Consider the following 15,876-nt stretch of genomic DNA (forward strand, 5'->3'; position numbering starts at 1 on the left):
GGGCTCTGAACCCTTACCCACCCGAACCCGGACCGCGCTTGAGGACCGAGAGCAGCGGGGGAGGGGCGGCAGCAGCCGGGTTCTCAAAGAGCGGCCCTGGGTTTCGGCTCCCCTCTTGGGGCCCTGTAGATTGAACACGGACGCGGCTCTTGCTCGCTGAGTCCAGACATGTTATTAACTTGATTATCGAGTATGGAAGAGTACAACTAGCTAGGATTTTTTCCTTTCTTTCTTGTAATGCCTTTTTTTTTTTTTTTAATTACTTGCTAGGCTTCTTGCTTTATTTTCGGGAAGGGGGGAATTGAAAACAATTTATCAAATAGCATTTAAGGTATAACACTATTTTGATACTGTATTTTGTCACTTAAATTTTTTTTTTTTAATTGTATCCGGAGGTGTGGAAACTGGAGAGACAGCCCCGGGCTTTCTCAGAATCTCAAAACTGGGAGGCACCTGGGAAGTCCAGGTCCCTCCCCCTGAGATCTGTACCCCTTCCTTACCCACTAGTTTCCCCTCTGTTAGTCTCAGGCTCAGGCGCCCTTTTAAAACTACATGGCCCTGGGGGTCACTGGCCTATTACCACCGTGACCCTCCCCAAACAGGCTCTCAAGGTGGGTAGTGGTCAACCAGTAGACAGAGGAAGATGACCTCCTAATGGCCCAAGTTCCCACAGAGCACCCCATGTCTCTTGACATCTTGTCTGCAGGGTCCATGAAATCTTTTGGCCCTGGATTCTCAAAAGATTCTCAAAAGATTTCTAGTTATCTTTGTGAAGGACATGCTCAGGGCTCATTTGAACTGAGCCTGCTTTTGGGGTTCAGAATAGTCTGGAGTCCCAGTCAGCAGCAAAGTTAAGAGCAAACGTAAGAAGCGATTCTCATTAACAACCCATCCCCTCCCCTGCTTTTTTTTTTTTTTTTTTGGTTTTGTATCTTAAATGATGACAAGCTGTTCTGAAATGTAATTTCAGTGTATTTGGATGTTTGTGCCCCAGAAAGCGAAGAGTCAGACACGACTGAGCGACTTCACTTTCATGCATTGGAGAAAGAAATGGCAACCCACTCCAGTGTTCTTGCCTGGAGAATCCGAGGGACAGCAGAGCCTGGTGGGCTGCTGTCTATGGGGTGGCACAGAGTCAGACACGACTGAAGCGACTTAACAGCAGGAGCAGCAGCAGCCCCAGAAAGCAGGGCTGTGAGTTCTTGACATAATAATGACCAACACCGACACCACCAGACCACTGTGCAGTGAGCTCGTGTACACAGCAGATGTTCAGGCCTCCTTGTGTTTATTGTGGCGTTCAGTCCTCACCCTCTGAGGGAGGAGCTGTTGTAAGTTCCGGTCCAAAATGGATTGCTCAGGGAGTGGCCCAGACTCAAACGCATAGATGTGAAGCCAGGGATCCTACCGTGTTTTGACTGTATGTTATTAGAGAGGGGGCCTCCCAGGTGGCTCAGTGGGGAAAGAATGTGCCTGCAATGCAAGCGACCCAGGTTCCATCCTGGGTATGGAAGATCCCCTGGAGGAAGGCATGGCAACCCCCTCCAGTATTCTTGCCTGGAGAATTCTATGGCTAGAGGAGCTTGGTGGGCTACAGTCCATGGGGTTGCAAAGAGTCAGACGTGACTGAAACGACTTAGCACCCACGCGCGCCCATATCATCAGAGAACAGAGTCCATCCTTTAAAAAGTATTGTTTTTCGCGTGACAACAACAAATAACTCCTTTCTCCAAAAAGAAAGAGTCCTCTGATCCAAGGAGTGAATATCATGAGGACATTCCCCATTGCAGCCTCCTGGGAGACAGAGGACATCTGCTACGCTTATCTTGAGCCCTGGAACCCCTCTCCTCCCCCTCTGTCTCTCCGCTCAGGACCTTTGAAATTTGGAGTGGATGGAGCTCTGGGGGCAGAAGATCACAGGGCAGTGAACAAACTGGGGACGTGTGACAGATAACTCATTTCAGAAACTGGGTTAGAAAAGGAAGGAAAACTGTTAAGGCCTCCCTGTGGGCTGAGAAGGGTGTGGCCCGTAGGCGCCTTTGTCACCTAGTAACATGCTTCCAACCCCCACCCTCCTTCGTCAGCAGAGCCGTCGGGACACCTCGGGACACAGGGGCTCCTGCCCCCTCCTGGATCTGCTGCTAAACTCGGGCCTCTGCAGGTGAAGGACCCCTGTTCGTGTGCCCTCCCCAGTGGGCAGACAGGCCATGTCTCTCTTACTGTGCATGGTGCCAGCACAGGGAGCCCTCGGACCCTGTGCCTAAAAGCTGCTTGGGCTCTGCTACCACGAGTGTAGTGGCCCCTCTGCCCACTGCCATGCCCAAGACCCCTGGGAACCGCAGTGGTGGTGGGGGTGCTGAGAACTCCCCACCCCCATCTTCCCCTGCTGTCACCCACTACTTCCTGGGGAGGCTGCCCCCCCACACACCCAGTATCCCAGCACCCCCCTCCCCCACGACGGCTGCCTCCTTACTCAGCCAGGTCTAGTCTAGGCTGTTCTCTGGGAACATTGTGGCAGATGGCCCAAGAGGTGCAGGTGGCCACCACCCCCTTAGCAGAAACTACTCAGTGCAAATCAGCGTTGGTGTTTATTTCCTGCTCAAGGCCCTGGGCCAGGCTATGGGCTGAGCGGCTACTGTGCTTGGGCAGCTAGTGGTCTGCTCCAAGCTGGCCCAATCTGGGCCCTTGAGTGGGAGAAGCTGGCTGGAGTGTGGAGAGCAGTGGCCCCAGCAGGCCCTTGTGGTCAGCTGCCAGGCAAAGGAACTCTTGAGCGGAGGTCGTTGGTCTGTGAGCCCCAGGGGGTGCTTGATACCCAGGTTCGTGTCTCAGTGGCTGCCCCAAGCTGGTCCTCCTCTGGATCAGGGCTGTCCCAGGCCAGCCCCCCCGGGTCCTTGGCAGGTACGGCAGGAGCTGCTACATCGGGGTAGATGCTGGGGGCTCAGCGGTGGCTCCCTGGTGGGTGAGAACCCAGTGTCTTCCTAGTGCTGTGCCCTTAGCAGTGTTGTTGGCCGCTATGGGCCCCTCCAAGCCTGCGCTCTCTAGCTTGCTGAGGCTGCCCTACGCGACCACTCTAGAGTCCTTGCTCGGCTTCCGAGGCTGTGGCAAGGTGGGCACCAGAGGTGGGCAAGGCAGGGTCCTAGTTCCCGGCTCCTCTCCTCGTCCCGGCACAGATACCCCAGCAGGAAGGTATCTATCTGGATCTTTCCAGGGTTCCAGAAACTGCCCCCTCCAAGGCCAGAGGAAGCACTGGCTTCCCACACCCCTCCGCTGACCTGGCTCTGGCCCTCTCCTGGGTTCCCTTCTGACCCCTTCCCACACCTCTGGGAATTGTCGCTCTTCAACTCTACTTAGGTGACTCAACCTAGATGTGGTCTCCAGACACTGATGGGCTTTTGGGTCAACTTTGTAATCCTGGTCTCAAGGTCCCCATCTGCATAGTGGGTCACAAGAGTGCCTGCTTCAAAGGCTTCTCATGTGTTACAGGGGCCAGCACTGAGGGAGGGCATGCCAGGAAATGGAGAGAGATGGAAAGAGAGAGAGAAAGAACGAGAGAGAGACAGAGAGATAGAGTGGGAGTTGCCTGGCGAGACTCCTCCCCTGTGACCTGTTCATGGCCTCCTGCCGCTCTGTCCCCTCTCTGTGCCTCCCTGAGCTGCACCGCTGAGCACTGCCAGAAGCCCAGGCATGACTCTCTTGGCTGCCTCCCTCCAATTCATCCTCACAGGTCTGGGTTCACCTGGGTCCTCTCATGATGCCTGAGCCCCTGGAGAGCAGAGGTGGGTGGGCTGCTGCCACCTGTTATGCTAGAAGGTGGGCACGAAGCGGATCCTCTGGGAGTAGGCCAGGTCGGCGACGTAGAGGAGCAGGTTGACGTAAGTGAAGGTGGCCACCACCAGCTGGCTGTCCCAGGGGCAGCTGCCCCTCGGGCAGTCGGGGGGCCGCCCAGGCTCACCATACTTGGGGTCGAAGCAGAAGACGGGCCAGATCACTGCAGCACTGAGGTAGAGGAGCACGGCCAAGAAGGTGTACACCACCACCATACGGTCGAAGGGGCAGCCCAGGCCCCCCGTGTGACCCAGCACACTCAGGATCACCACCACCACTGTGGCCAGGAAGCAAAGGCTGTAGACGGCCACACACCATTGGGTGGCCACGTAGCGCCCATAGCGGCTATCATGGACCAGCGCCCCAAATATGATGCAGGCCACGAAGGCCTGGACGATCTTGAGGAGGCCTGACACTGTGGCCATGTAGCTGGCCACCTGGCCTGGCCGGGCCCGGGTCAGGGCCACCTCCGTAGCGTAGGCCAAGAAGAGGAGCCCGGCGAAGACGCTGGCTGCCAGGCGGAAGTTCCTGGCTGTGCAGCCCTCGGGCTCAGGCGGACACTCCAGCCGGGTGAAGTATAGTGGGTAGATGACCGCCGCTGTAGCGGACAGCAGCGTGGCGAGCATGGCGAAGGCCGCTGTGAAGTTTCCCCAGGACAGGCGCAGACAGCCGTGTAGCCGGGTGAACTCGCAGGCCACCACCAGGACGGAGAGCGCAAAGCAGAAACCCCAGGCCGCCATGCAGAAGGTGCCCTGAACGCCCGAGAAGCCACCCCTGTGGGCCACCAGGCTGAAGGTGGTGCAGCCAAAGACCAGCTGCAGCACGCGGGCTGTGCCCACGGGAGATGTCACGGCACCCAGGTGCAGGTAGCCGCCCCCGGGGGGCTCCATGGTGCTGCCCATGTGGCCGGCCGCGTCCTCGCCTCACACAGTGCCCGTAAACCCTGGGGTCTCTCTCGGCTCCGTCTCCTGTGGCAGTGGCAGGTGCCGGCAGCCTGCAGTGGCAGTGACGCCGCCGGGGACATGGCAGCAGAGCAGCCTCTCTGCTGCCTGTGTGTATGTGGGGGGGCCGAGGCCCCCCCCAGCACTATAAATAGGCGACCAGGATCAGAGCCCCGGAATAGCAGCCTGAGTGCCTGTCCCCATCCCAGAGCGACATCTGACCCTTGCGTCCCGCCAAGCCCCAGCCATTAACCCCTTGGCCGCTGGCACCGCCTCCGCCTCTGAAGCACCTGCTTCTGTCGGTCAGTCAGCTGCGTTGCTGGGGGAGAGGCGGAGGGAAAAGAGCAGAAGGGACCAGGCACCCCAGCTCGAGCAGCCTCGGGCGGCAGTGCTGGGGGAGGGGCACAGAGAGAAGAGGACAGCAGCCACTCTGAGGCAGCAGTCTATCTGGGAGGCCCGCGGGGCTTGGTTCAGAGCTGGGATGGTGTCAGGATCCCATTGTCCTCGTCCCTCGGCCAGCACTCAGCTCTGATTCCTGGGAGGTGGTGGGGAAGGGGAGTGGAGACCCTCCTCCCGAAGATGCCCACCCTCATTCTCTTCACCCTGACCTGGGGGCTGAGTTTTAGCTTTTATTTGTGGGGATTATAATGGAACTTTTTACTTGATCCTCCTAGTCATGTAAAATCCTAGGAAAAACTCAACTCTCCCATTTTTAGCCTGAAATATTAACAATAGGGACTTCCTTGGTGGTCCAGTGGCTAAGACTCTGTGGCCTCCTCAATGTAGGGGCCCAGGTTTAATCCCTGGTTGGGGAACTAGATCCCACACACCGCAGCCAAGAGTTCACGTGCCACAACTAAAGATCCTGCACGCCGCAAACCAGACCTAGGGCAGCACAGCCAAATCAATAAGTATTCAAATGAAGTAAAATATTAAAAATCTATGAAATGTTTTTGAAAAGGAAAAACAAATTTTGACCGTGAAAGTAGTTTTTGTTCAGGCCCAATCAATACATGAAAAGTGTAATTAATTTGCCTACTATTCTATCACCTGGGTTCAGTTGCCTGAATATTGACTTTCTATTAGGTACTATAAGTTACCTAGAGATGATTCAAAGTATTGAGGAGAGGAATTACCTGGTGGTCAACTGATTAGAACATGGCACTTCCACTCTCATGTCCCTGGGTTCAGTCCCTGGTTGGGGAATTAAATCCTGAAAGCCACAAGGTGTGGCCAATAAATAAATAAAAATAAAATAAAGTGTATGAGAGGATGTGCATAATATTATACTGTTTTATACAAGGGACATGGATATCAGTGGATTTTGGTATCCTGGTGGTGTGACTGGGGGTAGTCCTAGAACCTATCCCTTCTGACACAGAGAGACAATTATAAGTACAGTCTTGTGTGTATTTCCCCCAACTTTCCATTTAGAAAAGTTTCAGATTTACAGACGAGTTTCAAAATAGCACAATGAACACTCATATGTCTTTCACCCAGATTCAAGAATTATTAATATTTTGCCCTGTCCATGCTGTTTCTCCTCCTCCATTAATAATTAATAATAACATTAATTCTGGCAATGTGACAATTCTCCACTAGACTTCCATGGACACCTAAGAGGGAGGCCGTTCTCCTGCAGAACCTGAATTCAGTGGCCACACTTGGGAAATTGAAGAATGATCACCTAATACACAGTCATGGGCTTCCCTGGTGGCTCAGTCGGTAAAGAATCCGCCTGCAATGAGGGAGACCTGGGTTCGATCCCTTGGTTGGGAAGATCCCCTGGAGGAGGAAATGGCAACCCACTCTATTCTTGCCTGGAGAATCCCCGTGGACAGAGGAGCCTGATGGGCTACAGTCCATGGGGTCGTGAAGTGTTGGACAAGACTGAGCAACTAAGCACATACATAGTCTTTCAGTTTTCCCCACCTGTCCTGGAAATACACCTTACAGCATTTAAAGTTTTTGTGCCAGGATTTAATTGGAATTAAACATTGCATTTGGCCGTCATGTTTCTCACTTTCCTTTATTCTAGAATAGTCTCTCTCTCTCTTTTAAATATATTTCATAACACTGATTTTTTTAAAATGCCCCAGCTGGCAGCTTTATTGGTGGTCTTTCAGCGTGTTCTGTCTGTTTCCTCATGTTTAGATCCTGGCTAAATGCCCTTGGCAGGAAAACCATGTGGGAGATGTCACCTGTCAGGAGAATCACAATGGCTGTACATCCAGAGTAAGAAGTTTGACCATCTGGTTGGGGTGGTGTCCATGTCTCGTGCCCCTGTGATTCTCCCAGGCATCCTGGCATCCCTTTATGCTTCTTATGGGCAGCATTCTCCATGAACACACACCCTCTTTAAAAGCTGAATTGTGCTGGTCATCTGACAACATGATTGTTGGTGATGGTTCCAGAGCAGTCAACATGATTGTAAACAGAGGATTCCTGTTGCTGTTCGGAGGGTTTGCAGGCCCTCTGAGACCGTGTCTGGACACTGTGGTGGAGCAGAGTGGGCAGTGAGGTCTCACCAGGAAAACTTTTTATGGAGCCCCTTAGGAAGGATAACCCACCTCCTCTCTCCAGGCATCCGCAGCAGGTGCTCCTGACCCTGGACAAGGGAATGAGGGGAGCACGGGGCCTTAGGCTTCAGGGGTACAGACAAGCTGGTTCCAAACCCTTCTGCCCCCTGATCAGAGAAACCTGGAAGGAAGTCTTGCACAGAGCGGACGGTTTAGTTTATCTCAAGCAGACATGTGCAAACTTCAGCCCAAGTTCATAGCTCAGCGAATCCTAACAGTGAACATGCCCACATTTCTCCACCACACAAACTGTCCTTGGGGCATCAGCCTTGCAGTACTCTTGACCCCTGTTTCCATTCCCTTCGTACCCCCTACCAAAAGGATTCAGGTTGTAGTACCTGAAGCCTTGGGCACTTTGGGGTGTCCCCAGGTGCTCAGGGATACCAGCACACCTGTGCAGGTAGGAGGCAGCCTCTCAGGCGCTCTGTGGCCGGCGTGGCGGGTGAGACAGGCACCTGACTGGCCTTCTCCCCAGGAAGTTGGTCCCCTTCCTCAAAATCAGACACTGCACTGTGCCTCCATCTTCTGGCACAATGAAGCCTGGAAACCAAATTGAAAAATGGGTTGACAGACGCTGGGCAGAGGCGAGGCACAACAACATGACCATCCTGGGAAGCCCGGCCGAGAAGCTCCCTGAAAGTGGTTGGGGCCACCGGGTTCTGAGTGAGGGTATGGAGCCCAGGTGAAGTGGCATCCTGGGACCCGTGTCCGTGGCTGTCCAACAGTGCCAGGAATGCCAACTAGCCCTCCACCTGGCCCCACTCAAAGTCCAATTGGCCCTTCGGAGCCTGGAGTCTTTCATCTGGGCCTGACCAGGCGAGAGCTGTGGCTGGTGTGGCTGGCCTGCAGGGCTGAACATGGCAGTGGGTGCTGTGCTGGGGATGGGGGTCAGTGTGTGGGTGTGGAGGGGGGACCTCAGTGAGGGAATCTCAGGTGCCAGTCAAGCCGAAGTCAGTACCATATGCTGGAACTCTCTGGGAAGCAAGATGCCCACCTTTGGCATCCTTACTTTCCTTCTCCACATGAGGAAGCTGAAGCTCTTGGCCTGAGCTGCCCAGCTTCCCGCAGCCACCCTGTGCCTGCATGGGTATGCCTAGAACTGCGATCAGCCATCTGGCTTGGGCCTACCAGGGAGCTATGTCCAGGCTTGAGTCCTCTCCTGGGCCCAGCTTTTCCTGACCCACTTAAGTGACTGCTGTGCCCACGTGTGGGCTTCCTAGGCAAACAGCAAGGTCCTACTGTATACCACAGGGGACTGTATTCAATGTCCTGTAATAAACCATAATGGAAAAAGAAAATGAAAAGAATACATACATACAGTCATCAAGACAGTATGGTACTGGCACAAAAACAGAAATATAGACCAATGGAACAAGACAGAAAGCCCAGAGGTAAAGCCCACGCACCTATAGGCACCTTATCTTTGACAAAGACGGCAAGAATATACGATGGAGAAGGGACGGTCTCGTCAATAAGTGGTGCTGGGAAAACTGGACAGTTATGCGTGAAAGAATGAAATTAGAGCACTTCCTATCACCGTACACAAAAATAAACTCAAAATGGATTAAAGACCAGAAACTATAAAACTCTTAGGAGAAAACATAGGCAGAACACTGTATGACATAAATCACAGCAAGATCCTTTATCACTCACCTCCTAGAGCAATGGAAATAAAAACAAAAATAAGCAAATGGGGCCTAATTAAACTTGAAAGCTTTTGCACAGCAAAGGAAACTATAAAAAGGTGAAAAGACAGCCCTCAGGATGGGAGGAAATAATATCACATGGAACAACTGAGGAAGGATTAATCTCCAAAATATACAAGCAGCTCATGCAGCTCCATACCAGAAAAACAAACAACGCAATCAAAAAGTGGGCAGAAGGGGCTTCCCCGGTGGCTCAGTGGTAAAGAATCTGCCTGCTAATGCAAGAGACAGTTTCGATCCCTGATCTGGGAGGACTCCACATGCCGCAGAGCAATTAAGGTTGTGCGCCACAACTATTGAACCTGTGTTCTAGAGCCCACATGCCCTAGAGCCCATGTTCCACAACAAGAGAAACCACAGCAATGAGAAGCCCGTGCAGTGCAGCTAGAGAGTAGCCCCCACTTGCCGCAACTAAAGAGAAGACTCAGCACAGCCAAAAATGAACGAATCAATAAAATTATTTTTTTTAAGTGGCAAAAGACCTAAACAGACATTTCTCCTGAGAAGACATACAGATGGCTAATAAACACTTGAAAAGATGCTCAACCTCGCTCATTATTAGAGAAATGCAAATCAAAACTATGATGAGGTATCACCTCATACCAGTCAGAATGGCCATGATCAAAAAATCTACAAACAATAAATTCTGGAGAGAGTGTGGAGAAAAGGGAACCCTCTTGCACTGTTGGTGGAAATGCAAATTGATATAGCCACCATGGAGAACAGTATCAGTTCAGTTCAGTTCAGTCGCTCAGTCGTGTCCCAGGAGAACAGTATAGAGATTCCTTAAAAATACTAGGAATAAAGCTACTGTATGACCCAACAATCCTGCTACTGGGCCTATACCTTCAGGAAACGATAATTGAAAAAGACACGTACCCCAGTGTTCATCGCAGCTATGACATGGAAGCAAGCAAGATATCCATTGAACGATAAATGGATAAAGAAGCAGTGGTACATATACACAGTACAATCTCACTCAGCCATAAAAATGAATGCATGTGACTCAGTTCTGATAAGGTGGATGAACCTAGAGCCTATAATACAGAGTGAAGTATGTCAGGAAGAGAAAGACAGATAACGTACATTAATGCATATATATGGGATCTGGAAAGGTGGTATTGATTAACCCTCTGTAGAGCAGCAATGGAGACACACATAGAGGACAGAATTACAAACACAGGAAGAAGGAGAAGGTGGGACAAATGGAAAGAGTAGCTTTCAAAGGTGTACATAACCATATATAAAATTAGATAGCCGGTAGAAATTTGCTGTATGATGCAGGGAGCTCAAATCTGGTGCTCTGACAACCTAGAGGGATGGGAGCAGGTGTGAGGTGGGAGGGAGGTTCAGAAGGGAGGGGACATACATATACCTATGGCTGATACATGTTGGTATATAGTAAAACCCAATAAAGTATTTTAAGCAATTATCCTCAAATTTAAAGTAAATAAAAAAGGAATACATACATATATGTATAACTGAATCACTTTACTGTACAGCAGAAACTAGCACAACATTGTAAATCAACTGTATTTCAATTAAAAAAAAAGTATCAGCTCCTTTTCTGAAAGAGGCCTTGAGAATCTGAGAACAAATCACAGCAAAGTCATCTTTCTTTGCTTTGCCAGTCGGGTTCTGCCCACCCACGAAGCCCCGGGGGAGCTCTGGGCCCCACCGTGGTCAAGGGAAGCGCTTCATGGCTGGACCCGTGGTGAGGATCCCTGGACCCTGGCATGGGCCATGCTTCTGGTTCTAGACACCGACTCCCAACTGGTTGGCCAGTGTGCTGCTTGGCAACAATGTCTTCTGCTTTTGAGCTTTTGCTAATGTGTCACAATTACAGAAGCACAGTGATTCTGGATTGACAGCTTCTCATACTATGGAAATGTCAACAAAATTTTAAGTGAGTTTGGTTGGAAGTCACCTAAAGTTCAACAGAAGGGACTGGTGAGTAGACTAAGAAACATCCGTGTGAGGTACACTCAGGCTGCCTTGAGATCACCTTGTAGAAGAGCAGAGTGACGAGGCAGGAGATCACAGGGGCAGTGTGGGAGACTAAAGGGCCCATGGCACATCTGCATCGGAAGATAGAAAGGCTGGGTAAACGCCTGAGGATGCCCTGCCATCACCTCCAAGGTGAGGCGCAGCGGGTGCTTCTGCTCTTTGGATTTTCAGTATTTTCCCAGTTTTAAACTAAATAGCTATTACTTCCTAAACCAGGAAAAGAGAATAATTTAAAAAAATAAATGAAGTGCATTTTGCTACAGTTCTAAACATGGTTAGGTTTATATTCTTGTATAAATAAAAAAAGCTGCTTTAAAAATTTTTTAAATAACTAAATAAAGGACTTGCCTGGAGGTCCAGTGGTTAAGACTGCACTTCCACTGCAGGGGGCATGGGTTCAAGCCCTGGTCAGGGAACTAAGACCCCACGTGCCACATAGTGTGGCCAAAAAAACCACAAAACTTGCTTTTACAAAATTTTAAAATAGACTTTATTTTCTAGAACAACAGTAGACACACAGAAGAAATTGACTGGAAGAGCTCCTATATTCCTCACATCCAGAGTGTTCTATCGGAAACATCTTTCAGAACAACTGTTACAATTAATGAGACATTGGCATATCATATCAATACATTATTATTAACATTTATTCAGGTCTCCTCAGGTTTAACCTCATGCCCTCCGGCTGCTCCAGGACCTCGCCTGACCTCACATGATGAGTAGCCATCACGTCTCCTTCAGCTGCTCTTGGCCAGGAGGGTCTCTCAGACTTTCTTGGTTTGAATGACCGCAGTGGTTTGGAAGAGGGCTGGGCAGTGATGCACAAACTGTCCCTCTGCTGGCCTGTCTGATGTTTTTCTCGTTATTAGTCTGGGCTTGTGGGTTTGGGGAGGAAGACCACAGAGCGGAAGTGCCCTTCTCATCACGTCCCCCTAGGGCCGTGCTCTCAACATGACTCCTCACCTTTTGCCCTTGATCACTTGGCTGAGGTGTGTCTTTCAGGTGTCACCTCTGAGGAGTTCCTCTTTCTTTCTCCCCCTTCCCATCCTGTTCTCTCTGGGGAGAGGACCCACACTTGTGGCCCACACTTAAGGGGAGTGTATTCTCCCCCTCCTTGAGGGGACAGTATCGACATAAATTATTTGGAATGCTTCAAAGAGGTTGGTCTTTCCTCCCCCACTTAACTTTCTTCAATTATCTACTTATATCAGGATCGACTTGAGGACATTCATTTTATATTTTGGGTTACAATCCAAAACTACATTTTTTATTCTGTTGCTCAAAGCCTTCCAAGTGTGCCTTGACATACCCCATCAGTGGGGGTTGGGGTTTGTTTTCAGCACCTCCTCACTGCAGGCACTGCAAGATATCCCAGGCTCATCCTGCGCATTTCTCCCCAGCCTTAGAACCAGGTGTTTTCCAAGAAGCCCTGGTTCCTGTTACTGGAGACGGTGTAAGAGACCAAGATCTGGACTTTTCTGGTGGTCCAGTGGTTAAGAATCTGCCTGCCAGTGCAGGGGACAAAGGTTCGTTCCCTGGTCTGGAAAGATTCCATATGCCTCGGGGCAACTAAGCCCATAGGCCACAACTACTGAGCATGCACTCTAGAGACTGAGAGCCGTAACTGCTGAAGTCTTCGGGCCCTAGAGCCCACGCTCTGCAACCAGAGAAGCCACTGCAATGAGAAGTCTGAGTGCCGCAGTGAAGAGTAGCCTCTGTTCGCTGTAACTAGGGGAAGCCTGGGCAAAGCAATGAAGACTCAAAGTAGCCCAAAAAATTAAATTAAAAAAAAAAAGAATTGGCCACTTCCACTCCAGAGGGCATGGGTTCAATCCCTGGTTGGGGAACTGAGATCCTACCTGCAATGTGGCTCAGCCAAAAAAAGAAAATAAAAATAAAATAAGATGAGACGTCAGGGTAGACAGTTCCGCCTATCACTTTGATCATGCACTGAACACTACAGGTTTGACATCACTCACTCGCCTTATGGGTCCCAGGCTCATTTTGCCAATGGTACCCACAGTACTTTGGCCACCTGATGTGAAGAGCCAAATCATTAGAAAAGACCCTGATGCTGGGAGAGATTGAAGGCAGGAGGAGAAGGGGACAACAGAGAACGAGATTGTTGGATGGCATCACTGACTCAATGGACATGAGTTTGAGCAAGCTCTGGGAGATGGTGAAGGATGGGGAAGGCTGGCGTGCTGTAGTCCATGGGGTTGCAAAGAGTCGGACATGACTGAGCGACTGAACAACAGCACTCGCAGTAAGGCACAGACGCTGGAGGTAAGCTAAGCCTCCGTCCTTCTTTACCAGGAACATGGGGAGAAAGGATTTATTCATTTGGTGAAATCCCATTGGGCCTAACCCACAAGTATCATGTTCAGTGGGCCTGGCACGCCCGAGACACACAAAGCCACCCTGTTACTCTTCTCAGTCTACCTCATACAGAGTAAGGCATCTGTCTGTGCCGATGTCACCACCTGCCGCCCTTCTCCACACAAAGAACTGGCCTCCAGCCAGCGCCTCTGGGGTCCCTCCCCCAGAGGCCCAGCTCTGACCGCAGCATGGACCCCTCCCTCCATGCAAGTCTCCCTTGGTAGGTGAAGGCCAGGTCCCTTTTGGGTCCTCCCAGCCCCCATCACCGACTCGATGGACGTGAGTTTGTGTGAACTCCAGGAGTTGGTGATGGACAGGGAGGCCTGGCGTGCTGCAATTCATGGGGTCGCAAAGAGTCGGACACGACTGAGCGACTGAGCGACTGAACTGAACTGAGCCCCCTCTCCCACTGGAAGGCCACTGTCATGCTGGGAACCCTGTTCATGCCTCTCCAAAGAGGCTGCTCCCCAAGCAAGCAGCCACCCCAGGGTCCCCCTTCTTTCATCTTCAGCCTTTGGCCACACCCCTCCCTGACCTCACTGTCTCCCTGGGTCAGTGAGACTCTGTGGCCTCCCACAGGAGCCGTCCACACAGGAAACCACAAATGGGCCATTTAAGCTCCCCTTGGGGAAGCCAACTTCAGTGGGTCCAGAGCTGGTCAGACTTCAGGGCATACACCCAGTCTTGGGGGGCCGTTGAGAGGATGAGGTCTCCGTGATGCTCCCCACTCTGGGATTGAAGCTGCAGGCTGCCTGAGAGAGACTGGGTGGTCAGAGGCTAGGAGCAGGGTCCAGGCATGAATCCTTCCTCTGTCCCTTCACATAGCCTCTTCAGGCCTCAGTTTCTTTTTTAAAATTTTTATTAAGATATTTGGCTGCATCAAGTCTTTCCTCTATCCCTTCACATAGCCTCTCTGGGCCTCAGTTTCTTTCTTTTTTTAATATTTATTAAGATATTTGGCTGCATCAAGTCTTTGTTTCAGTATGTGGGATCATTTGTTGTGGCTGGGGGTGCGGGGGGTGGGGGCTTAGTGGCCTCAAGGCATGTGGGAGATCTTAACTCCTCAACCAGGGATCGAACCCATGTCCCCTGCATTGGGAGGCAGATTCTTAACCACTGAACCACCAGGGATGTCCCAGGGCCTCAGTATCCCAATTTGCAAATTGAGGCTTGTAATAAGACCTACTTGCTGGGCACCGGGGGAATCAGGGTGTCATGTGTGGGGGGCACCTAGTGCAGGGAACGCTGAGGAAGCCAGGTCTGTTGGAGAGTCATGACCCGGCCACCTTTGGAGGGGGTGCTTATCAGTATGTCACAAAACCCACAGGGGCTCACTATCTTCGATGCACATGCCACCTCGGGGTGCCTCCATGGAGATGCCGGCCCGTGAGCCTGTATGCAGTGGCGCTGACACAGACTAGTCACACGGCCCTTTGTACCTGAAGACAGTATGAAGCACAGAGCTCACTGAAGACTGGGAATGTTCTCTTCAGTCCCAAGTTGCAGCAGGAGGTAGAAACCAGGCAACGAGTGTATGGTGTGCAGTCACACGTGAAGGACAAGATTGTGTCTATGTGTGTATGTTTGTGTGTGTGTGTGTGTATGTGTTTATGGGGAGGCTGTGTCCTCTGGGACTAACCACAGAAGCAGAGTCAAGGGCTGGCCTAGAGGGAGAATTTTCACCCTCCAAAATCCTGCCTCTTTCAAATTCTGGACCATGTGCATGTGTGATGTTGTGAAAATAAATATAATACAAACTTCAAAGAATGTGCTAGCTGGGTAGGGAGTGTTTTGTGATGAAGTTTTGAAAGTGGAGGTTGCTGTTGGAGACACAGCACTGTCGATGTACAAATGCCGAGTCGTGCCCCTAGAAATGGAGGAGGTGTGGCGTGAATGTCACCCCAAGATCCAAATAAAGAGGAAAGGGAGCTTCAAACCATGCTGGGGGCTTGTCTGAGACAGGCCCGTTACTGCTGTGTGTGGAAAGGATGAACAGAAGGAGCAGGGGTTGGAAAAGGCCCCGGAGTCCCTCTCAGCTTCTCCCTGCTGCCCTGGGTTTGTAGGGGTCCGGGTCAGGTCGGGGTGTGAAGCAGCCAAAGTACCCCCTCAAATAAACACGTCTCCAGGGTGAGGCTCTTTTGTTATCTTTTCTTCATTATTTAAAAAAAATATGTTACAAAACAATATCATTCACTATATATTTCTTGCTTATTTTTCTTTTTTTAAAAAATTAATAAAAAAGTCACTTTATAAAATAATACAAAAGGGCAGGAGAGGCTGGGGAGCTGGGCTGGGGGAGTATGCCTTCTGGGCTGGAGGCTGAGGAATCCAGTGCTTCTGGCTCCCTACCGTGGGCTGGAGGTGGAGGGAGTATGGGGCGGTTAGGAATGAGGCGATGGGGATGGGGGGTGTCAGGAGGGCGGGGCAGGAGGGGGCCAA

The 15,876-nt window shown here is 51.1% G+C and overlaps 1 protein-coding gene across 1 annotated transcript; it reads right to left on the bottom strand.

The window, feature by feature from the left end:
- Positions 1-1,676: 1,676 nt before the first annotated feature.
- MYADML2 (myeloid-associated differentiation marker-like 2) lies at positions 1,677-4,864 on the bottom strand. Its single transcript, XM_010856339.1, has one exon. It carries the CDS (start codon positions 4,725-4,727, stop codon positions 3,804-3,806), a length of 924 nt encoding a protein of 307 aa, XP_010854641.1. The 5' UTR covers positions 4,728-4,864; the 3' UTR covers positions 1,677-3,803.
- Between the last annotated feature and the right edge of the window lie 11,012 nt (positions 4,865-15,876).

The sequence above is a fragment of the Bison bison genome, unplaced genomic scaffold, assembly GCF_000754665.1.
Source record: "Bison bison bison isolate TAMUID 2011002044 unplaced genomic scaffold, Bison_UMD1.0 scf7180017864371, whole genome shotgun sequence".
NCBI classification, from domain to species: Eukaryota; Metazoa; Chordata; class Mammalia; order Artiodactyla; family Bovidae; genus Bison; species Bison bison.

What these genes read in the sequence shown, in the direction of transcription:
- MYADML2 (XM_010856339.1), bottom strand. Translation starts at nt 4,727, where the DNA reads ATGGGCAGCACCATGGAGCCCCCCGGGGGCGGCTACCTGCACCTGGGT.